This window comes from Abramis brama, assembly GCF_963993115.1.
Source record: "Abramis brama genome assembly, chromosome: 9".
Lineage (NCBI taxonomy): Eukaryota > Metazoa > Chordata > Actinopteri > Cypriniformes > Leuciscidae > Abramis > Abramis brama.
The window spans coordinates 2626936-2652694 of NC_139971.1; the positions used below are offsets into that span (position 1 = coordinate 2626936).

The 25759-nt window shown below is 37.7% G+C and overlaps 1 protein-coding gene across 6 annotated transcripts in view; it reads left to right on the top strand.

Annotated features, from left to right (window-relative positions):
* The window catches only part of LOC311089269 (leucine-rich repeat and fibronectin type III domain-containing protein 1-like protein), a 175391-nt gene that overhangs the window by 81450 nt on the left and 68182 nt on the right, over positions 1–25759 (top strand). For all 6 annotated transcript variants that reach the window (XM_084123826.1, XM_084123827.1, XM_084123822.1 and 3 more), the window contains exon 2: positions 8666–8796. In XM_084123826.1, the coding sequence (XP_083979952.1) occupies positions 8750–8796 (47 nt within the window). In that variant the 5' untranslated portion in view covers positions 8666–8749. The remainder of the gene's footprint in view (positions 1–8665; positions 8797–25759) is intronic.

The window sequence follows — 25759 nt, forward strand, 5'->3', positions numbered from 1 at the left end:
CTCCAACTAGCGCGCCATCTGTGTACTGAAAATCCCAGCTGGGTAAATTTTGAGTGTTGCATTGATATTTTATTTTATTCTTTTTGGGGTTATGTTGATTCATTGTTGTGACTCTGTAAATTGAATTATTTGGTAATTCAAAGAGAGACAAAAGAGAAAAAGAGTTTCGGAGAAGAATAAATACATGTTTATTGATCTGCCATAATTTTGTGTGATTTCCTGTGGAAAGAATTGATTTGTTAATAGGTTTTTTTATCTAAAGGGAAACACAGTAGTTGTTTATTTATTTATTATTTTCAGAAAAGAAGAAACATAAATCTGACAATCTGGGTTATAGTTGTACTGTGACTGAAGAGAATGTGCCTTTACCGGGGTAGTGGGTAAATTCAAGATCCCCTAGATAGATTTCTAACTTGTGAGCCATAAGATTCTACCCGGCGGGAGGGCTACATATGGCTGTCATTCTTATATGCAAAATATTAATAAAACATTTTTTGTCCATACAATTAAATTCAGTGTGGTCCAAAAAACATTGCTGTTCATTGACTTTTGAAAAAAAGAAAACGCTTGTTTTGTGTTGAATTTTTATTTTTTGGTAACTTATCGCTCTAACCTCTTTGGTTCTAAAATCAGAACCAGAACCATCTTTTCACTAATGTTTCAATGTCCTTATTCTCTCTCTGTCCATCTATGTGTCCCAGTCCACCACTGCCACCTTGACACTGGCCTTCATTCAGCTTGACTTTTCTTCCCCCTGTCCTTTCCATTCAACCAGAAGATATTTTCAAATCAATCCTCGCTTGTGCATTTTCACATCGTACATTGCTGGGATCAAGGGACGGGAACAATATCGTGTGGTGGAACTTCACGAGCACTTAAAGTGAGTGTCATGTTGGAGAACGCAGCTCTTCATTTTCACTGGAGTGTCCCACTTGAGATTTACGTCGGCGACTCCAGAAGCCTCGAGTCATCCAGCATTCAAGAGTCTGCCTCTCTCTTTATTTCGAAGGAATCATTATTGCTGAAGCCATGCACGCATGTTCTGCTATTGGATTTGTACTGATGGTCTGCCACAGGAGATTGGTTTTGCATGTGCTGGATCATTACAGCTTCGAACATCAGACACGCTTAGAGATGCAAGCTCAGGATGAAGATTTGTAAAATGGGAATTGGCCTAATTTTGCTACGCATGAGTTGGTTTGTGTTTCTCCGAACTTTTACAAGTAGTTTCTGTGGTCCCGTAGGGTGATATTTTCCTGGCTAATGTAGACAGCTCTACTGACAGATCCTCTTGCTTTTTCATGGAGAGCATGAACAGGAAATGTCAAATAAAAAAATCCATCAAGGTTTACACGAAATGTTCATTTTATGGTATAACTTTGAATGGCACAAATTGCTTTGATGATGTTCCACGTTAGTGCGTTCATACATACATCAAAGTTTCCCAGGGTACTGCTTTTTCATTTATGATGCTGATAATATAAAGAAGGCTTCGGGGCATGCTTGTTTTCAAGGCCTCGGCTCGTCTTTTGAAGATTATAAACTTTTGCCAAATGTTCTGCAAGCGGACTGGATCACTCCAGGAGGTCAATATATACGCTGGTTTATCTGACAGAGCATCTCTCATGAACACCCACCGCTACAAACACCTGGTTGGTCGGCTTGCAAACTATAGATTGATTTCATTGAAATGATCACAGAGTCACAGAGTTGTTTTTCTCGATTTTATCGGTTGTTTGGTCGAGGGCTTTATTCATGACCGTTAAGAAAGATCTGACCTAAATCTTTTAATGTTTTGCCTAGATTATTGTGCTTTGGACTATATGCTGCTGTTTGAGTAATGTACAACTCAAATGAGGTCTGGATATCCTTGATAACTTATGAAAAGTTGTAATATTTATTTAATGTTTTAAAGTATATTAAGATTCAGTTTCTAGCTATTTCTTTCTTATAGCTGCATATCTTGAGTGTGTTCTGTGTTTGTGTTGAGTTTTGGACTGTTCCCTTTTTGTCTCTTTTAGGATTTGATTATTATTTACACAACAGAATAACATAATGTTCTCAAAGTTATTATGAACAAACATTATTCCAGTAAATTTAACAGAACGCCTGTTCGAAGTTAATGGTCTTTATACATCAGCACAAAAATGTTATATACACGTTGTCCATGAAACTTTTTAAATGAAATATTTTAAATTGATATTTAAATGGATGGATAAATTCATCTAACATTTTTGTTTCAGAATGTTCAGAAAGTAGCATTCCCATTATGTTTGCAGAATGAATGTTTCCTTAATTCCTTAAAAAATGATGCTTTGAACATTCCGAGAACATTCCGAAATACTTAACTTACAACTTAATGGGAATGTTGGCAAAACGTTCTTAGAACATATTTTGGTTCGCTGGGTCAAAATAAAGATGTCATTGCAGATCTAAATTCACCCAGTGGACGTACTGAGTTTGATCGGTTGTATTTGATTACTGGTCTCTCTCTTGTAGAGTTTCATTTGGGAGTATTCTGAATACATCTGATCTCTCCATTGGCAGTAGTTTGATATCAGTCGCTGGAATCAAGCAGTAAACGCAAAGGCGACACTGGATTCCTGACTCAAACACATAATTCACCCGTCAAAATATACTAACCAGATCCAACCTCAACACAGAGGCACTTTCCATTCTGTTCCTCGATTATGTTCGCTTACCTCTCTCTTTCTCTTTATTCTGTTGTCTGGGTCTTTCTAGAATTTAATGCAAAATGAAAGGCCTGCTTTTGTGTGAACAGAAAGAGCAAGAGCGAAAGAGTGGAAGAGCTCTGACTCCAATGGAAACCCAGTTGGGAGCTCAGTGTTTCATCTTTATACCAACTAAAATCTAAAACACGCCGTATATACAGCACTGTGATCGATACAAGCTTTAGTTAACAAAGAAAACAGGCTGCAGATCTCTATCTCGTTCGAACAAACCGCAGGTGTAACATTAATACTTGAGCTTCTGTTTACCTGGAAGTTCAATGTTCCCGGTGTTTTGCACAATAACTCATCCAGCTGTGCACAAACATTCGGACGCTTGATATTCGCTTTTGTGCCAAATGGTCATGAAAAACTAAACACATTTATCTGAGAAGATAGCATTGGTTGTTTTTAATTGTAAGAGAAAATTACGTTTTTTGGGGATTATGCACGAGTTTGCTTTATGGAAAGTTGGGACTGTTGTTTGTTTGAGGTAAATCCTTTAATAACATTTCAAAAGTTATTAAAAATGAAAAATTTTGCAAATTCAAATGGCTCTGTATTTATTTGTGCATTCAGTTACAGATATACAGATCTGTTTATTTGTCTGACATTAACAGTAGAGCGAGACGCCAGGCTGCATAAACTCAAAGCAATGTAAGCTGCTTTGGATAAAAGCATCTGCATAAATGTATTGTAAGCTCATAAAACCATGTATAATATATTAGTGCACTTTGTTGCATGCAGTAGTGCATTACAGAGTGTGTTTGATTATTTTAACTCCACTAAAGATAAATAAAACTAAGTGTATCAGACAGAAACCCTTCCCCCTCTGTTCCCACATTTTTAAGGAATCTGTGCCAAAATAGTTTATTTATCTGTAATGTTGCTAATATACGGTATAACACTTGTTTTCAGAGAATATATACATGTTTTGTGTGTTTACTATGCATTTACCCCACTAGAACATATTTATAAATCAACAAATATTTTTCGAGGTTTTAAAGGGATAGTTTACCCAAAAACATGAATGAAAATTGTTTACTTACTTTTATCTCCTTACAAACCTGTTTGATTTTCTTTATGCTTTACAACATGATAGTCACCAAAAAAATAAAACAATTTTTTTTTTTTTTTATGTTTGACAGAAGAAACAAAGTAATTTATGTAAGAAAATAAGGAAGAGAGTCTCTTTAAACCAAGCAAATGGTCTAAGAAAAAAATGGAAACAGAAAAATAAATGACGAAAAAAAGATATTTAACATGTTGGCATCATCCAAGCTCTTACTGGGTGAAAAGTAATGCTAAAATGTGTTAGCGTCTGATTAGCTGCACAGCCTTTGACGTCAGAACATGACATTGGAATCATTTTCACCTGCCTTTTAAAAGCCTATTTATGTTTCTGTCCTACATGATAATGCAGTTAGGTGTGTTTAGTTATTGGTACTTGCGTTGTTGTTTTGAGTTGCACCAGTTGAGAGTGCGGATCTAGAGAGTCATTATACTTGCAGAGCTTTGATAAAGAGCAAACCAGTGAGTCTGTGTTAGACCTTTCCTTGTGTTTGATGACTTAATTAGTCATTTAAAAAAGTGATCTCTGCTAGAGGTTGTTGTATAAAAGGGTTTGGAGTGTTTGCATGTTTATTATAATGCACTGTGATTTAATCAGTGGTGTGGGTTTGTGGTCAGATGCAACTAAACTGTAACTTGTTCTTCTGAAACTGTAAGCGCTGTTTGATATACAGTAGCAGTCGCTCTCGATTTCTTTCTCTCATCCGTCTCTCGCTATTTCTCCTTCTCCTCCCCATCTGGCTTCATTTGTCTCTCTCAGGGCTTGTAACTGTTGACCGGACAGCTTCAGCGTTTCGGGTCACAGATCCCGCAAACTCCTGCCTGACTTTGGCCTGATTTGCATGTGAACCGGATCTCAGCTAAAGAGGCTGTCGTCGTGCCAATCAAACACGCATTTCCCTTCACATGTGTTAGAAAAGAATGAGAAAGCTTGGGAAAATGGCTGACATCATCAAAGATAAGGGGTCTTTCCATCACATTTACACATGCATTATTACAAGCTCATTAGCGGCAAATGAACGTTCAGAGGATCCAGATGACATGACGTGATGCAGCGTCAACTGGACCGCTGAGATTATGGGTCATTTCAATAGTGGTTTTTGACTCTGCATGAATTCTAATCTCATGAACCGCCCACTAAGACAGTCTGAAGAGACCAATCATTAGTTTCGTCTTTAGTGAGATTATCTATAACAGATTATACCATTCAAATGAAAATATGGTGTCGTTACGTGTTCTTTTAGGCTATATAAATCACAGAAGAATGCTTGAGAAGTTAGATCGTTAACAACATGTTTGGGTCGAGATCTGACACACACTTGCTGTAAAAGCGTAGACAGCAGGCGTTTGGACTGGAGAAGAGCTGACGCCGATCGTACACTCGCATTCCTTCGCTCAGGTTGCCAGATTGGACTTATTTATCGAGCGTTTCGCTTTTATTAGAATGGAAAGGTTTTATACGAAGCGAATCCTTGATGTCATGCCTGAGAACTTCAGCAATGCCATGAACGAGTGTGTGTGTGTGTGTGTGTGTAAGGTGATGCTTCTCAGCTCAGTAGCTGCGTCTGATGAAAGTTTGGCATTTTCTTAGATGTGACTCATTTGCAATCTGCAGATCTAATGACGGGGAAGAAAACCAGGGATGTTTGAAGGAAATATAAAAAAGTATATTTGTTCAAACGACCAGAAAAGAATCCAGTTATATAACCGAAACTTATAGTTACGTGCGTCTTTGTTTTAAATTTGAACATTATAAAATCTTGTATAATTAACCCAATACAATAGTCTGTGCTGGTATACATCCTTGAAATGAAATTGTATGTCCTGCTCTTTACTTTTATGACTGCAGTTCAGTAACTCTACACATTAGACAATTAAATATGCGCGTACAAGAGAGCGTTTCTTCATTTTTATTCAAAGGTCAGGAGGTCAGACGCAGAAAACGAAGTGATTGTTGAAGGTTTCTCGTCTCCTCAGCTCCAATCCCCGAGGTGCTCAAAGGGGATTTTGCTTCAGCTTTTGAATTTCAAGGCTTACACAACTGCAGTCAAGCAGTGCCGATCTGCCAGTGTGACCCAGCAGCTCCCATTGGCTTTAATCAAAGCATATTTCCTTGGGAAAAAAGAATAATACCCGTCAATAGGGAATATTAAAATGCACGACATTTCCCTTCACTGCCTGTCACAGATTTCTCTCATATCACGTCTAAACATTTGCTCTGCTTTTGGATGGACTTTCTATCTATCCTTGGATTGTTCCTTTGCTAATGTGAACGGTTTTCCTATCTGTGTCATGATTGTCTTTATTCTAAATGTTATTCTGTTATGCGCATTGATCAGAACATCATTAACCCTTAAATGTGCACATAAATACCTCAAGAAAACATATTCATTTTCCAACATAGAGTAGTAGAATTTAAATCATACAATGATTCTTCTTCTTCAAAAAAAAAAAATCCTTCAAAGTGTAGTTTACTACATCAGAAAAAAGCGAAACATATGGGGCTGGTTATGTGATGTAAACATCAAATTCTATTAGTTTACAAATCATGCACTATGGTAAAAGTGTATTGAGCTCATAACATACAACTATTCAAGGAACCACATTAAAATGTGTCTATTAATCAATAATCTGCACATAATCATAATTTGTGGAGTTTTGCAAATATAGATATTTTTTAGTGTGTTTTGCAGACGTTGAGATTTATAACCAATCACAGACATGTCAGTCATGCACATAAATGTAATATCCAATCAAAGCATAACATCTGGTCCTTAATGAGTGATTTATAAGCAATCTGATCCACACATCTGCGTCTTCACTTCAGTCGGCGATGGCACGTGAAATTGAGATGCTGACGGAGCATCACCTGACCCTGAGAAAAATGAAGCATTGGTAATTTTGGAATTATTTTGGATTTGTTGCATGTCGTGCCGCTCGCTTGCAGTGCAGTCGGTTTAACAGCCAATAAAGCGAGGTGTAAATGAGATATTTACTCTGCAGAGACAGCTATGTGGATTTTAAGGGGAGCATTTGCAAGTCCAGAACTCGGTGAACTCGTGCTGAACTGCAGGCCTCAAACTGTGCAAACTTGCAGTGACAGAATCAGTGATTTTAATGGTTGCGAGCGCGCTAGTATATCGTCGCGTTGCTCAGTTTCTGGGCATAATTAGAATTGTGTTTTTCATGCGGCCCAGAGGGCCAATGTGAAGGTCACTGTTTAGATGCTGTCTTGATTTACTCATTGTTTAATTAGAGCTTTCAAACAATTAAAACTTTTAATCGGATTAATTACATGAGACCGCAATTCATCAATCAAATTAATCACAAATAATCACATATATCAATATTTGCAGCTGAAACCCCTCTAATTAAAGATAATTCGACTGCATTATTGAGGTAGACGAGTAAATCTTTGAATATGCAATACAAATTCAGTGTTTTAATTTCCATAACATGTCTCTTGCTCTTACCAAGGCTGCATTTAAATGATTAAAATTTAAGAAAAAACAGTAATATTGTGAAATATTATTACAATTTGAAATGGCGGTTTTCTATGTGAATATATTGTAAAGTGTAATTTATTCCTGTGATCAAAGCTGAATTTTCAGCATCATTACTCCAGTCTTCAGTGTCACATGATCCTTCAGAAATCAGCATAATATGATGATTTTATGATCAAGAAAACAGTTATGATTATTATCAATGTTGAAAACAGTTGAGCTTCATATTTCTGTGGAAACAGTGATACATTTTATTTTTCAGGATTCTTTAATGAATAGAAAATTCAAAATAACTTTTATTTGAAAAGGAAACTTTTATAACTTTATAAATGTATTTTCTGTTCAATTTGATTTGTGCTTGATGAATAAAAGTAATAAAAAAAAATATCTTACCTTCCCCAAACTTTTAAAGGGAGTTTATTTATTTTTTGGTCACATTTTAGTGTCCAATTCTCACCTTTTGCCTCAATAAACTCCTTATTACTGCTTATTAGTTAGAAAGGTTGTTAAATTTAGGTATTGTCTGGATTAAGGGATGTAGAATATGGTCATGCAGAATAAGCCATTAATATGTGCTTTATAAGTACTAATAATCAGCAAATATCCTAGTAATATGCATGATAATACACAACTATAGTTAATAGTGAGGACTGAACCCTAAACTAAAGTGTTACCCTTTATTTTTTATGCATGTGTTCAATTCCATTCTACTCCATCTAGATTTTTTTTTAATTCCCTAAAATTTACATTTGAGTCAGGAGAACATGATTAATTGCATTAATTTTTAATAAATAATTAATAACAATAAATTAACATGTTAAATGTACAGCCCTAATTTATATGCAAATTTTGCTATGTGAACACAAGAGTTATTACATTATCAAGGGAAATAAATGACAATTGTGCAGCTTTTTTTTTTTTAACATTCTTTGTAATTACACCCAATTTTACAGAATTCCATGGCGCTTTACTCTCTGTTTGTGTTATTCCACTATAATGAATGGTAATTTGGTCTCTCCCGAACATCTCCCGTTACTCCACCATTAGCACCAGAACATGCCAATTACACAGTGGCCAACAGAAAAAATCCCACTCTGTAATTCAGGAGCACTTTGACTCGAGCATCTCGGTGTGAAGCCGAGGGAAGCCTGTCATTTAACAAGCACATTTGTCTCTCGAGAGCTGATGAATGAAGAACAATCAGCTTTTCTCAACACTGGGCTCCACTCATTCTCTGTTTTTGTCCTGGATGTAATCAATTACCCTTAGCTGTGTAAATATAAGAGAACGTGAAGCACTGCTCAGGTGCCTTGACAGTCATTTTGTCTTCATCTGTATTGGTTCTTTCTCTCTTTCCCACAGATAGATTGGTGTATCTGAGCCAATGACTCAATAGCTGCTGTAACTCAGTAACTTGGTGTCATCGCACCCTGTAGAGAGGAGAAAATGGACGGAAAGAAAGACTTCAGAATGCTGGGTCAACTTCTCAGAAGGTCAGTGAAGTCCTGCCATGCCGTTGTGATGCCATGCTGACATTCAGTCTTATTTACAGGTCTGTTCCTGGATGCTTTACCCATGAGGGAGAGCAACGGCAGATTTAACCACAGGCAGCAATTATGCGGATGAACCCCAAACCCAGATTTGCTTGGTCATGCCACTCCCTTTGGTGACAGGATGAAAATTAGTTCAAGGACTATAAGCAGATTTATGTCTGCATAACTTTTGGCATCATGCATGGGATCATCAGAGCATTGTGGCAATGATACGTACAAAGATATGCACAGATAATTTTATGAAATAATGACGGGCATCCTGAATTACCGGGAAGGTAATACTTTACAATACGGTTCCATTTGTTAACATTAGTTAACATATTTCTAACATTTATCAAATGCCAGTGTTTTTAAAAAGATGCCAGCCACCGCCAGCATTTTTGTTCATTTTCAGAAACGTTTCATGGCCCCCTGAATATTTTGTTGTATGAATATCTGAACATGCAATATTTCAAAAGAACAGACGCTCTGCTTTAAAAAAGCATGCGTTCTTTTATAATCAACACCTGGATGTGGGTAAGTTTCACAGACAAATCAACATATTTTGCACAAAACTGAGAATATTACGTTTTTGTCCAATAATACATCTAGATCGGATTCAGAATGATGATCAAAACACAGATGAAGTAGATGGAGTCCATCAACACCCCCAAAGCTTCACACTGTAGCTCGTCCTGGGTCAACATTTTATTCAGTAACATTAGGCAGTTTTGATTTATATGCACGTCCTAACATATGCTATCGCTTGTTTCTGCTTCTTTTTCACCTGTTTTGATCAGGAGAGTCAGTACTCTATCAGAAGATGTGTAGTAGCGCCCCCTACCCTATAACAGTGGAAACACTGAAAGCCTAAAATTCTGTCAATGGTGGTGAAAGAGTTAAAGCATTATCTAACATTAACTAATGGGTTTATAAATTAAAGGAGTGGTATAATGCCCTTTTCACAAGATGTAAAATAAGTCTCTGATGGAGTGTGTGTGTGAAGTTTTAGCTCAAAATACCCAACAGATATTTTTATACAGCATATAAGTTATCACTTTTTGAGGGTGAGCAAAAACGCACAGTTTCCCTTTAAATGCAAATGAGCGGCACAGGAGGCGGAGCTACAACAGCTTGTGTTCTGAAAATTTCAAAATCTTTTAGCCTTTTATGTTCAAATCAGAGTCAAACAAAGATGGAGAGACTCATTTCTGAATGGTTAGTTGATGAATTAATGTACCTTATGTGTAGTTATCTTCTAGTCATTGATTAGCATATTCTGTCTTGATAATCTATAAATCGTGTTCAGGGGGCGGGGTTTATGTAAATTCTAGGGTTGGTGATGTCACTAACCCGGGAGGAATGTGGTGTAGTCTCTACCAGCCATTTGTTGTAGTCCTTAAAAAGCGATTTCTTTAAAAGCAAATATCTCCCTTTGCTTTGAACTTTGAGCGTCGTAACTTTGCAGATGTTGTTTATGCTCAAACAGCAACATTACACACTAACTAAAGTTAGAAAAGTGAAATCATAATCATCCACCCCTTTAAGTGTTAGCGATTTTATAACCAACACCAAAATTTCACAAGTTAATTTTGTGAGGTTTGGTCTGAAGATGATCTAAGTGAAGATTGGACACAGATTGTAGAACAAGTAGCAGAAAACGTTGGAAACAAAATGTTGGAAAGACGGACCTCGCAAAACTGATAATCACATTATGTTTCAGTTTAGCATTGCAAAAACCTTTGACTAGTGTGAACAACCACATAGCGAGTTGTTCCTCTCCAGAGTTTGCAGTAGATGATGGCTGTGGAGATTCGTGAGGTCAGGCATGATGTTGAGCGTCGAGGTCTGGCTCACAGTCGGCGCTACAATTCATCCTCAAGCTTCTCAGTGGGGTTTTATTCTGGTCTTTATGCAGGCCAGTCAAGTCCACACTAGACTCTATAAGCCATTTCTTTATGGTCTTGGCTTTGTGCACTGGGGCATTATCATGCTGGAGCAGAAAAAGTCTCCATTCTACAGAAATTGTTTGCCTACGGAGATGTCATGGCTGTTCACTGGTTTGTAAGGAGTGTAACTGAAATAGCCAAACATGTTAATTAACAGATTAACAGTCTACATACTGTTGGCCATGTAGTCAAGTGTCCGATACAGCAATACTAAAAATGACCTTTATATTTAAAAAGTGTGCAACCCAGCATCTCTCACACATCCGAAAGCGGTCAATCTCAATGGGAAGATGGAGTCTGAAATGTGCAGTCATTCTTGTACTGGTCTGGTTTTTATATCTGAGCAGACCAAGTTTAATCTCGGTGGGAGTGGATGTTTTTAAGAGCACTAAATGGCCGTAGCACAGGGAAGCCGTGACCCTTTTGTCTCCCCAGCGGATCTGCGGTGGCCGAATCGATTCAGCGGTGACAGTGCAGAGAACACGTGCCGCCTGAATTTGGATTCCCTAGAGATCCTCCTTCACAAAGGGACACTGATCTTGAACCCTGGAAGTGAGATGATTCCTGCAAAGTGTAAATGTATCCGGACTTTTGTGTAGAAAAATGGCCCAGCTGAGAGGAAGTGAGAAGGTTCTGTTCGGTGGCTGGAATTCAGCCTCATTTTCAGTATTTGCAAAGTGATCGTCTGATGAATCAGGAGAAATTGAATGTGTTTTTGCTGATGTGGAATAATGTGAGATATATATATCAATGGAAAATTCATGTTGATGCCATGTGTGTGTGTGCGCGTGCTTGTGTTTTGTAAGCAAACACCCATGCAGATTCAATGTCCAATTTTATTTATGTTTTTACAACAGCTCATAATTTAGAGAGCATCTGCACTCCACTGATTAACTGTTTCTGTTTAGACACATTCTCTATGTATTCTGATATGCCTCTAATCATCTACAATATTAATGTTCCTTGAAATAGATCATTTACTTTAGATGATAAACAAGTAAACTAGCTTTGTAAACTAGCTATTTAAATAATTTTGAGTTTGAATTAAAAAAAAATGGAGGGGGGGGGGGGGGGTATATATAGCATACTCTATTAAAATACAATAATGACTGTGGTTAAAATATATTTGAATGTGTTTAGTTTCACTTAACCAATTAACCATTTATTTCACTTAACTGTAAACCTACACTACCATTCAAATTGTTTTAAGGTTTTTGAAATAAGTATCTTATGTTACAGTAGGCTGTATTATATGGACAAATGTAAAATATTACAGTTTAAAATAGCAGTTTAAAATGTGAATATATAGTCAAATGTAATTTATTCCTGTGATTAAAGCTGAAGTTTCAGCATCATTACTCCAGTCTTCAGTGTCACATGATCCTTCATTCTAATATGAGGATTTGCTGCTCAAGAAACATTTATGATTATTATCAATGTTGAAAACAGTTGAGCTGCTTTATATTTGAAACAGTGGAAACAGTGATACATTTTTTTCCAGAATTATTTAATGAATAGAAAGATCAAAAGAACAGCATTTATTTGAAATACAATTTTTTTGTATCCTTATAAAAGTCTCTTGATCAATTTAATGCATCCTTGCTGAATAAAAGTATTAATTTTGTTAAATAACATTTGAACGGTAGTATAAACTAGACCTGGCGCACGTAACTAGTACAGGGAAGTAGTTAAACACTAATATAATGTGGGGCCATATCATTTTAATATAATGCTAATACACATTTTCACCAAGCGGCAACCTCTCTTCAATCCAACACAGAAGTGACTTAAACTGCAGTCCATCGACTGGCCACTAGAGGCCGGCTCCAAAAGAGAGTCAGTCCTATAGACCCCCATGTTAAAATCCCCAACTTTACAGCAGAAAAAAGGTTTACAGCCTGGTGAAAAAAGTGGTTTTGGTCTATATAGCTAATTTTCCCCTTCATGACAACTGTGAGGGGGGTGAATATTTTTATAACTCATCTGTTAAATTTTTTATATTAAGCCTTAAAGTTCTGCATAATTAAGGGTGTGGCCACTTGAGTGACAGGTGGATTGCCGCTGATGTCACGACTAGCCGTTTGTCTGCTGTCTGTTAGCATCACGTCACCTCAGCTAATCCGCCTCGCTGCCCAGTTTCGTTTATCCGAGAGTGATGCGCGGCCAAGATGGCGACGGCCGGCTCCGCCCACTTTGGGCTTCAAAAATGCTCTTCAGAAACACTACGGGTGACGTCACAGACACTACGTCCATATTTTTTTTTACAGTCTTTACAGTCACACACAAATTAACAGTCATCTTGAATCTCCCTGAGTTGTTTTGCAGGGTCAGTGTTCAGCTGCATTAGAGATCAGTGTTAGAGCTGTAAGGGGCCGTTCTGGAAGAGACTCGAGGTGGCAGGAGGGTGTTTAAGCCTCGGTCAGTCGGGCAGATGGCGTTTGGCAGCTCAGTCTGTGGCTGGACGCCCTCATTGACTATCAGCAGGTGCTTCTGGGCTTCCAGAGGTGCCAGATGTGTGCAGGGGAGCGAGGACGGGAACAGCCTCGTCGAGCCACAGCGCTCATTAGGAATTGGACAAACAAAGATAAAGGCATTCGGAACGGATCCTAATGAAATCCCGTTGCTCTCTCATTGTGTTGGCCTGTGTATATGCGTTTGCATCTCCATCTCTTCTAGCAGCGTGTCTCTGTTTCTCTCGTCGTGTCTCTTTTACCTCTGCCAGTGGCAACAGACTCCATTTGCATTGGATTAATGCAACCCTCCCCTCCACATCCCGCTCTCTTGGTCTCTGTCTCACCCTGTTTTGAAATTAATTTATGCAGTTGCAAGGAAAGTTGGGGATCAAGCCAGGAGGGCAGCTGAGGAAGAAGCACAAGTCAATGAATTAGCCGTTAGTGTCTGGGAGAGCAAGATAGTCTTAGTGTGTCTTCAGGGCTTCTAGACGGAGACCATAGTCATCCCTTTAAAGCATACTATACACCTAATGGCTGTAGTTTGATTCGTCGAGTGGTACAATTATGGTTTTGGTGATTAAATACGAAGCACTTGCTTACAGAGTTTCCCTAGTCTTGCCTCAGTGGGACACGGACCTCATAATGTGTTCATAAAATAGCTTCTTTTTTGTTATTGGTGTTGTTGTTTTTTATCCTCGGCTCTGCATCCTGCATAATAAAAAAGATGCATGCTTGGAATGGGGATTTCACATTGTTCGTGTTATGATGGATGCTTTCTCATTGGCAACAGTGACTGCTTTGGTATTTTTCCATGAGGAAAAGACCCGTAAATAACAATAAAGGTTATTTTGCAGCTGTAGTCTGTTATGTGTTCATCTAACAGTGTTTTGCGTGTCTTTAATGACTGAATTCAAAGTCGAGAGACTTGGAACAATTGCAGTCAACGCTTTGATCCATCCCAGTGGCCATCCGTCAAAAAACATGGATGCACATTCATTCTAGACAGATCTCAGTTCTTCATTGTTCTCTGACCTTTATGTGCGCAATGAGACGGGACGTGTGGGTGTGCAGATTAATCCTCCTTCTGTATCGGAGGACTGTTTAATGTCCCACCACACATCTCCTTGATTCGTATTGCATGTTATTGGTCTGTGTCTCTCTGTCGAACACTAATGCACTGACACCAATGGATAATAGTCAGATCCATGTGTCCTCCCAGGTGCCATTAAAGACCATTGCAGCCTGGGAAATAATGTAAACACACTCTATTCCGGCTATCAGGGAGTTCTAAGAGTCCGGGAATCACATGGGAACAATTACTAGATCTCACAATGCAACGTTAATAGTGTTGGGATTTACGTAATGCGATGTTGGTTTGAAAACGTCCACATGCATGAATGGGTTTGAATGACATAAAGGTGATGTGTTGAAATACACTCTTCTATCCCGATTTAATATGCATCGATATCAATAGCAGGGTTTTTGGGAAACCTGTTTGAAAACACTCATTTTACTTTATTACATTTCTATTAGGTGATGTTTGTGGCGAACGCTGTAACTTTTCTTCCCTTCTAAAGTGATTTTACTAATGATGTGTGTTTCTGTGGACCATGCACTTGTTTACCAATTTTTACTAATTAAATGATGATTAATGATCTTGAGCAGTTGCAGATGAGACTGTTGAGGCTTATGATTTGCTGTAACATGCATGTAGTCTTTCTCTATCCTGATCTTTTGTTTTAAATTCATTCAGTTTAGTTCTGTGAGCGGCGAGCTGTAGATGGTTTATTAAAGCAGGTGTAGACTTTTTCCCTACCATTCATACTCTTTCTCCCTTGCTCGTTCTCTGTTTTGCCCCCTTATTTATTATTATTTATTTATTAACTGATCTTGACAGCCAATGGCCATAATGCATTTTCACTGTATGGAGAAAAAGTCATAAGAATTTTGAGCAATTTGTTTGGAGGTCACATTCATAATCCACCTGAACAGCTCAAGTTTGAATATGCATGACACTTCTTTTTACAAGTGTCTTTCATCTCCATCACAGAAGTCATCTCAATATCTATCTTTAATCTAACTGATTATAAGCACTATTATAGCTGAAGTATCTATTGGGTTTGTGGCTGGTGGGGGATCCACCCCTTAATGAATAACTTGTGTTATACATATTGCATTTGTATAAGAATATCATGTCCATATGTTTAAAAAAAAAAAAATGCTGAATCTTACGCTGTAGTAGACAAGACTAAAAAGAGAGAGAGAGAGAGAGAGAGAGAGAGAGAGAGAGAGAGAGAGAGAGAGAGAGAGAGATGGATTGAGAGGGGTAAAAGAGAAGAGATTGCTCTCAGCTCCCAGACGTCTCAGCCATCTGGTACTCTCTGGTCCTGCTGGTGGATTCCACCTCATTATACATTCACACTCTCTGCCTTCTGATTGGCCGGTTCTGCAGGATAACATTGTGATGTCATGGAATCTTTTGACAAGAGTGGCTGAGCCTCACCATGACAACATCCCTAAACATCCCAGTTGACTGGATCGAGTAGGAGGACCCCTCGCTGTTCAGCGTCTGACAGTACAGTCTGACAGACATCTCACTTTAAAGATTGTGGTTTGAGTTCTTTTGAGTTTCTGAACTGTCTGACACACATACTACATATTTACCTACCCACTCATCTAATGCACTTTCTGAATGAAGGGTGCTTTGCTCTCCATTTACCCACATCTACTCATCATGGTAAACTATTTTTCCTTCATAACAGAAATGATGGAAATGCACTAATTATCTCTCTCTCTCTCTCTCTCTCTCTCTCTCTCTCTCTCTCTCTCTCTCTCTCTCTCTCTCTCTCTCTCTCTCTCTCTCTCTCACTCACTCACTCACACTCTCACACACACACACACACACACACACACACACACACACACACACACACACACACACACACACACACACAGAGCAGGGTTGTTATCAACTATAACTAAAACTAACATTTTTGTTAATTGAAATAAAATAAACATTTACTTAAATAAAATAAAATATAAAAAAGTAACCTTATTTTATTTTAGCTACTTGCCAAGGCAAAATTTCTAATTTTAACTTATATTAACTTACTATAGCCTAAATAAACTAAAACTAGTAAATAAAAAAATAATAACATTTATACAGACACATTATCCAGACTTAAATTAAATACAGAATGTGTGTGTGTGCGTAAATGCATTCAATTTATTAAAAATAAAAAAAATATAATCTTTTTAAAATGTTTATATGTTTTATTATGTTCAAAAAAATGGTTACATAAAATGTCATGAATTTGATGAGCTCCTTTTGACATTTTTCTGTTGTTAGATGAGAGAGTGAAGAAAGAGACAGCTTCTCAAAGAACGCTTTGTGAGTGTGAGAGAGAGAGAGAGTGTGTGTGTGTGTGTGTGAGAGTGTGAGAGAGAGAGTGGTTTTAAGCAACCTCGCTGTAATCACTCAGGTGTGGTGAGAGCCGAATGCACACAGCTGCAGTCTGTCAAGTCAACAGAGTTTCAGATCCTCCTCCTAATCTGAGCGCTACCGCTGACTGTGTGCTATTCCACTTTTATTTATTTATTTTTTTCTAGCATGTAGCGCTATAATGAATCCAATCAGCTGCTGACTCAGACAAACCAGGTAAAAGACTATGGAAGAATGTGCATGTAGGTGTTAAGTATGTTTGGCACGACACTCTGTTAAGTGCTGTAGTGGTTCAGAAGAGTCTGAAGTTTATTGGCTCTCAGAGGATAGCCAGGGGACATCATGTTTACCCAACTGCATTATCCAACAACACTGAACTTAATGCAGAAAGCAGCTGGAGCTGATCCACTTCTCCGCTCTCTGTTTCTTTATCTCTCCTGCCAGTGTGTCTCATGTATTTCTGAGGGCATCCGTTTCTCTCCTCCCTGCCACTGCGAGGTGGTGTGTGCATGTGTATCTGTGTTAGACAGAGAGAGCGAGTGTGTAACTCTTGGAGCTGGAGGGCCCATCTGTTTAAACACTGCAGAGAGCTATAGTGGAAATCTCTCCCACAATCCTCTCTGCCTGGATGGACAGATGCTCTCATCCTCAAAGCCCCATAGTCCTAATGCCTGAGGTTCTCTGGCTGCTCCGTACAGCTCATATTTCTTATGCTGAGAGTTCTGATGTTCAAACTCTCTGTGATCTTCTGTGACTTACAGTAAAGATGGACAGAAGTCTCTAGAGTCCTGAAGTCTATTGTTCTGCTGCCTCAAAATATCCCACTACATTCTTGCATGAAACGAGGTCACGGCGGCACCTGCCCTGAAACACAAACACAAACTGTGAAGGTCCAATGAAAAGTTTTAACAGTTTTTCAAGAACATTTTTTTGGACATTGTTAATGTGAGCTGATGGAGAGAGCATTTTAATCTCATAACTTCATTGTGTTGATTTAAGTGTAAGTGGGTCAGTTTGTCTTTCTTAGGGATGCACATATCGGTACCATACCTTTATTTTACAGTCCTGTTCTCCATGTGCATACTATGTACTGATTATAGTAATTGCAATAACTGGGTAAAGGTACTAACCATGAACCTTCTAGGGATGCACCGATATGAAAATTGTATGCACCGATATGATAATTCTTTATATTTAAAAGCCGATATCCGATATATTGGCCAATAAATATAAATCCAAATTTTTATATTATTTTTGAGAGCCTGATTACTAAAGCAAAAGTATCACCATTAAAATCCATGTCCCAAGCGCACAATTATAATGATCTTCTCATTATAATTTTAGGTATGTAGATATTGATTTATTAGATATTATACCATGGTCTGGGTGAATACTCGATTCTGATTGGCTGCAGGGTGTCCATTAAAAAGTGATAATGTACACCTAGGAAAGGTGTCCCGTCAATTTGCCTGATGACAGTTCTAAATGATTGCGCTGGCTCAATCAACTGCTGCGGTCGGGTCGCTGTGGCCACGTTGCTTGGCAACGCCTGTATACGGGAGATATTAAATAGTGCGCTCGACTTAATAAATAAAAACCCTCACGATTTTTACTCTAAAACACATTAAAGTATTATTAATTGATTAAATATTTCTTTCTTTCGTAAGTGACCATGGTATAAGCGGGTTAATGCCCTTCGAGGTGTCCATTGTCAGGTATTAATGGACTCCGCTGCGCGTCGGACGGTTCACGCCTCGCCGTCGTCCATTAATACCTGATAATGGACACCTCGTCGGGCATTAACCCTTACTTCCCACCCGCTTCTGTCAACTATATATTCGATTTTATCCAGCTCACACCCGAAACGTTCTGACTTCTGTATGCTGTTATTATTAGATCATTATATTTTGCGAGAGCCCACGTGGGGTGGTATTGCACACCTCTAGGATATGATGAGGAAAAAAATTTTGAAATATTTTTGTGTTCACTTGCAGTTTTTCCAATGAACTTTGCATCTTTTTGCAAAACTTTTGCGTTCACTTCCTTAACATTTGCATTCAACTGAAAAACTTTGTGGACGCAAAGTTTCTTGGAGGAGCTTGCAAAAGGTTGTGAAAGTGAACGCAAAAGCATTAAAATTAAATTTTTCATGCTGTCCCTCAGTGTTGTAGTCGAGACCAGCTCACTCGAGTCCGAGTCGAGACCGAGACCGAGACCAGAGAGGGTTGAGTCCGAGTTGAGTCGAGACCGAGACCAGAGAGGGTCGAGTCCGAGTCGGGACCGAGACCAAAGAGAGTCGAGTCCGAGTTGAGTCGAGACCGAGACCAGAGAGGTTGGATAACCTAAGGTTGGGTCTAAAACCAGACCTAAAGATATCTATATAAGGCAGACATTTTCAATACATAGTTGAGCTAGAGGCTCCACATCACATCTGACCAGGCTCCTGCTGCATTTGCGTGGCGCGAACGTTAGTCTCAAGTCATGCGCAGTTGCGCACAAGAAAGTCAGCAATCATTGGACGTTTCAATCAAACAACAATTTAAAGAAATATTAACATACAGTAACAATCATGAAATATTTTGAATGGGACTCGAGTGGACTCGGGAATAAGTCCGAGTCCTAATATGTTAGAGTACGAGTCAATTCCGAGTCAAAATGCACACGAGTCCATGACAAGAGCGAGACCATTAAAATATGGTCTCGAGACCGAGTCCGAGTCTCGAGTACACAACACTGCTGTCCCTTATTATAATGATATAAGAGGACTGACCTCTGAACTATATTTCTGAAAAGGGCTTTTACACTGACAAAGAGTCTGCCGGTTATTTATTTCCAATGAAAGTTGCAATTTCCAGAGCTGTACCAGAAGCCAGCCAATCACAGTGGAATGTAAACGGGTGTTTAACTCACATCTGCACCAATTCAACCACCTGTCCATTCATCTATAAACCAGTTGGAAAGTGTCCTGTGATATAGTCCTCACTCGCCCTGCCTAAAGACATCCAAAAACTAACAGGCTCTCTCAGCCACAAGATAACCCTTGACTCTCTCATTAGCTGCTTAACAGGCCTCCACTCCTGCCATCATTCAGATAACACAGAACAGCAGACACCGTGTTCATTCACACCGTCCTTGGTTTCCTGTGCAGATTTGAATTTACACCTTTCTCCCAGATTGGATCCCTGGGCTCCTTGCTTTCCGCTGGGGTTCTGATCGGAAGAGGGATGTGGGTCATGACTCTGCTGTCTCAGACGTGGTTAAAGCTCGTCTGAAGCTCCTGACACACTGAGTCTCCAACTGGGCTTAATTTAGGACAGATCCCTGAGTACTCATCTCCCGCTGAGGGCTTGGTACTGATCTCCTACTGAGGGACGAGTACTCATCTACTGTTAAGTGTTGGAGCCGCTCTCCTGCTGTGGGTTCAAAGGTCATCTGCTGCTGAGTGTTTGAGGATAATGAATCAACCCACATTAGCTGTGTTTATACTCATGGAAGAGCTCTTTCCATGGATTTGCAATCTGGGGTCCCATGTCTTTTGTTCACCTTTTGTGTGGCTGTTTCGTACCCTAGTTGTTGACAGGGCATTACATAATTCAGTACCAAAAGACTGCACACACTTAAAAATAAAAGTGCTAAAAGGACGTTTTCGCAGTGATGCCATAGAGGAACCATTTTGAGTTCCTCGAACCTTTAAAATAATCACTTTTTTCTTAGTGTTGCTGCAATCAACACTTTTCACAATTAGTTAAACTTGAGAGCTGTAATAGCAAAAACATGCTAAAAGTTTTCGAGAGTGTTCCACATGTAATACTTGTGTCAGCCAATCACAGCAGTGGGCGTTTACACTGAAGTCTCACAGCCAATCACAGCAGTTTACACTGAAGTCTCACACAGACACGCCCCTTCAAACAGAGCATTCAAATCAGAGGCTAAAACCAAGGTAGGAAAAATGCCTTTTATTTCTAAATTATGACCATGTTTGATGTAAAATCATACTAACATTATAAGTGCACCACAGGAAACATTATAAAACAATGCAGTTCATGACCCCTTTAAAATCTGCATAATAGCGTATGCGCTCAATTGGGGCTTATCATTTATTAGAAACTTCTCAACAAGAAAACATGCTCATAAACTGTGATAGAAACACATCCGAATGCAATATAACATGACAGCGTTATTGCATTTTACACAATAAATGTATCATGTAGAAAAAAAGAGTCACAGTTATTGATACTTTGCACCAGTTTCCCAGGAAGCGAAGATTTTGATGTCTTGAACACAAGATGCTTTATTTGCAAATGTTTTTTTTTTTTGTTTTTGTTTTTTGCAATATAATCTATTTTTGCACAACTTTGGATGGAAGAATATTTAATTACCAAACAGAATGTTATTCCATTATATTATCCTTATATTGCAATCACAAGCTATATTTACTGCCTTATTAATTCGTTGGCAGATAGCATCATTTTGTCTGTCTGACTGAAAGCATTACTTGTACAGCTTACAGATGTGCATTATTGTTATATGACATTATTTTACTGTTTTTCTCCAACGCCACCATTGGAGCTCACTGCGGATTGCTGAAAATGTCATGATTTAGTGCAGGATTCCCTGTTCATTAGGGCCGAATGATATTGTATCATCAAAACATGCATATTCTATAAAGCTGCTCTGAAATGACCAGTTTAACGAAAAACGTGAATTGAACTGAATTGAACTGAACTACTAGCTAAATACTCCACATGGCAAATGGGCCAAGGAAGTAACATGTTAATTAAATAATTTTGGAAAGAGTTCTGTTTGGGCCATTTGACTCCAACTGTGGAAATAAAACATTGAATGATTTTAAAGAGCTGCCACTAAAACGAGGCGTTGTAAACGAGATGTTTTCTGAGAGACGTGTAATCTGCACCCACAGCGCTTGGCAGCAGGGAGGACAACTGGAAAATACAGCATATTACAGCAATAATAATATTTTCTATTGTGTCTTCAAATGCAAAACTCTTTAGGTTGAATTGTTTCATCGTTGAAGACTGATCAGTTTATTAAAATAAATATTTTCTCTCATCTCTGTTATGAAAATGATGCTGAATGACACATTAAGGCAACTTAGTAAGTATGGCTATCAGTAGATTAAAATAATTGATGCAATATTTACTTTGCCTCTATGTATTTCATTCCCTACAAGAGGAATTAAACGCCCTGCATTTTACAGACTTATTAGTTATCGGCTGCCTGATTGAAAAGACGTTTTAGACGTTTATCGCAAACATTAGCAATTGTATGTCAATCATAAACATAATTACAGTAAAATACAATTTTTTATTATTTATTATGCATAAATTACATATCTTCATTTCGCGAAATGCATGAATACAGATTTCTGTTAGCTCTTACTGTATCTGACTGTGTAAGTCACATGATCCTTCAGAAATCATTCTAATATGCTGATTTGCTGCTCAAGAAGCATTTCTGATTATTATCAATGAAAACGGTTGCGCTGCTGCTTCATTTTTTTTGTGGAAAGCATGATAAAAGAATAGAAAGTTAAAAAGAACCGTATAAATTTGAAATATAATCTTTTGGTCAAGTTAATGCATCCTTAATGCATCTTTCACCAACCCAACAGCAGCATATATATATATGAAACAGTTTATACTCCACAGTCTGGAAGTCATTTGTTTGTACTTGTTTGTAAATGAAGTCAGCGCATATGAAAACGCCAGTCAGTATTTGCAGCCTCAGGCCTGTGCCAGCGGACAATAGTTTGAGGCTTCTGAAAAAAAATCAATGTAAGTGAATCAATGAAGAGAATGAAAAGGTTTTAAACAGTGTCTAAAACACACTGATAAAGAATCATGCTCTCACTATACTGAAGATTTAATAAATTACTGACCTTTTCAGGAAATGTAGCATGAGGAAGGACATGAAGGAAAATATTGATTCTTTGCAATTCCACCATTTTTCAAGTAATGACAGAGAGAGAGAGGGAGCGAGGGAGGGGGAGGGAGAGGAGAGAGAGAGAGAGAGAGAGAGAGAGAGAGAGAGAGAGAGAGAGAGAGAGAGAGAGAGCTTTCTTAAAAGGTCACCAATAAAATTACAAAAAAACAATTTAAAAATACAAACATTATGCAAGTTTCTCTACATAATTGTCCATTAAAACTCCAAATTTCTTTAAAACCCTCTATATTATCCATAAAACTATAATATTTATATTCTAAAAATATTCTAGCTCTGACAATGCATTTAAAAAACACAAGAGCATCAATACAATTGTGATTTTCAATTTTCCTTGTCCGTGTTGCATAAATTGCCATTTTAGCTTGACCCAATAGAAAATTACAAATTATACATTTCTGTTTTTCCCAAACTCTTCAAAGGAATCAGACAATTATTTAAAAAAATCTAGTAAAGGAATTATTCGTTCACATCTAAGGAAACAATGGACAATTGTTTCTCTACAATTACAAAAAAGGACATTCAAAATGGACACAAAAGTGTTAAAAGCGATAATATTGTGCAATATTCTCCACTGAATATCTCCAACCCCTTTGGTTAATGGTGGCTTATAAATTACTTCCCATTTTGGTATTTCTTCATCTTTTACTCCTAAATATTTTCTCCAAGGTGTATCTATCCTATTTTTAAGTTTTTCTTTATTCATCATTTTAACACAAAAAGTGTAAACCCTTTTTCCTCCAATAGAATTAAAAACAGTAAACGAACATCATTTTTAAAATTCCAAGATAACACCTGAAAGTCCTCTTCATCAATGTTCGGTCTTACACCCATAATCGGAAACAAATCAACCCGATCAGGTGTTTCACAACCTTCCGTCCAATTTTTTAGCAATGTTTCTTCTTCTGTTAATGAATCTCAAAAACTCTGTAGGATCTGTCCAACTTTCCGAACCGAATGAACACCAAGTCCTCTGGCCACAGCATCCACATTGTCCAGTTCTGAGCCTGCTAATAATGCCAGATGTTTTACTGTAACAGCTTTAGCTTTGATGAAGGCATCATCCAAGCCTCATTTCTCTTAAAGTCCATTCTTGATCCATAAACAATTGGTTCTTCTAATAGCCAATATAAAGAGGATTTTTGTGTGAAAAGTTTTCTGCATTCTAGAATGTCCCAAGCTTTAAAAACACTTAAATAAAAAGGAATAGTCCCTCTCACATTTTAAACATTGCTGTCCAAAAGGAAAAACAATATTTTGATTGTTGAAAAGTTTTTCAATCCTAAATTTCCAACTTGCTTTAGAATACACCCAGTTAATCCTCGTCATGATGTTTCTAGGTTACCATATAAACACTTTTGCACAAGTTGTATTCTAAAAGCAGCTTTCTACTGGCTAAATGTATCAAACCTTGACCTCCAAACTCTTTTGAAAGATATAAAACACTCTGTGGTATCCAGTGCAGTTTGTCCCAGAAGAAATCAACAACCATTCTTTGAGCTTTCATTAATAGACCAATTGGAGGTTCTAAAACCATAATGCCATAATGCAGAAGCTATCAAATTATTGACCATCAATATTCTACCTCTGCAAGACATACATGGATCTCCATTTTTTAATCTTCCTTCTACCATTTCTAAAATGCCCTCCCAATTTTTCTTTTCCATAAAATGATTTCCTAAATAAACACCTAAATACTTAAAACCTCCATTACGCAAACTTAGACCACTCCCTCCAATCTCCTACTAATAACTTTTTCCAATTGACTTTAGCAGATGATATATTACCAAAATCATGTACTATTGAGGTTATTTTATTTATATCCTCTTGATTTTTAATAATAACCACAACATCATATGCATTAGCTGATGTTGTTTATACAGATGCAAACTCATCAGCAATTTTAAGCCCAATTAAATCATTGCGAAATCTGTTCAATAAAGGTTCAATAGCTAATGTATACAACATGCCCAATAATGAGCAACCTTGTCTTATCCCCCTTTTCACATTAAAAGAGGCACTTAAGCCACCTTTGACCTTTAATACACTTTCAATACCTCCATAAAGAATTAACCATATTCAGAAAACCTGAAGAAAAATTAAAAGCCTCCATTGTGCTCCATAAATATTTGCTCCACACGATCAAAAGCCTTCTCTTGATTCATCGAAAACAATCCAAATTTAAAACCAAACAAATTAGAAGTATGGAGTAAATCCCTTATGAAATATAAGTTATCAAAAACTGATCTACCAGGAATACAATAGGACTGATCATTGATCACATACTCCATTGCCATCCTTAACCCTATTTACCAAAGCTTTAGAGAGAGCCTTGTAATCAGCACATAACAGAGCAACAGGTCTCCAGTTAGCTATATCTCTCAAATCCCCACTGGGAGATGCTCTTTGACAAAGCTCTCATTAAAGACTGCTAACATATCTGAACCCATTATGCTCCAAAAAGTTGTATAAAACTCTATGGGGATTCCATCGATTCCTGGAGCTTTCCCATTGGAAATTTTCCCATTTCCCAAACTCATCACTGCTGAGTACAGTTCAGGCAATAACTACGGTTGTTCAAGTTTAGTATTTATTTTATTTTCGGAAGACCTTCAAAAGACTGCTGTGCAATATTAATATCTTCTTGATATTCAGAGGCATATAGATTTGAATAAAAATCAACAGCTCTCTTACGAATTTCCGAGGGCACTGTCAAATCATTCCCATTATCATACCGTAAGGAATTAATTAATCTGCATTGTCTACATCTTTTGTTAAAGACCAAAAAAAAAAAAAAAAAAAAAAAAAACTGGTCCATCTCGTTTAAATTCTGAAAGTGAGATCTCACTAATGCTCCTTTCCCTTTGAGTCCCAGCAGATCTGTGAAAACATATTTTTTCTTTTTAATAGATTGAAAATGACTTTGATCTTGAGCGGAGTCACTTAAAAACTGAAGTTCAATTATTTCAGATTCAAAATCTTCAATTAATTTTTACAATACTCCTAGAGGTATAAAGAGTATATTCTTTACAGAATTGTTGAATCTGAACTTTTCCCACATCCCACCATTATTGAGCTGATTCAAACTGATGTAAATTTGTTGTCCATTGTTCCCAAAA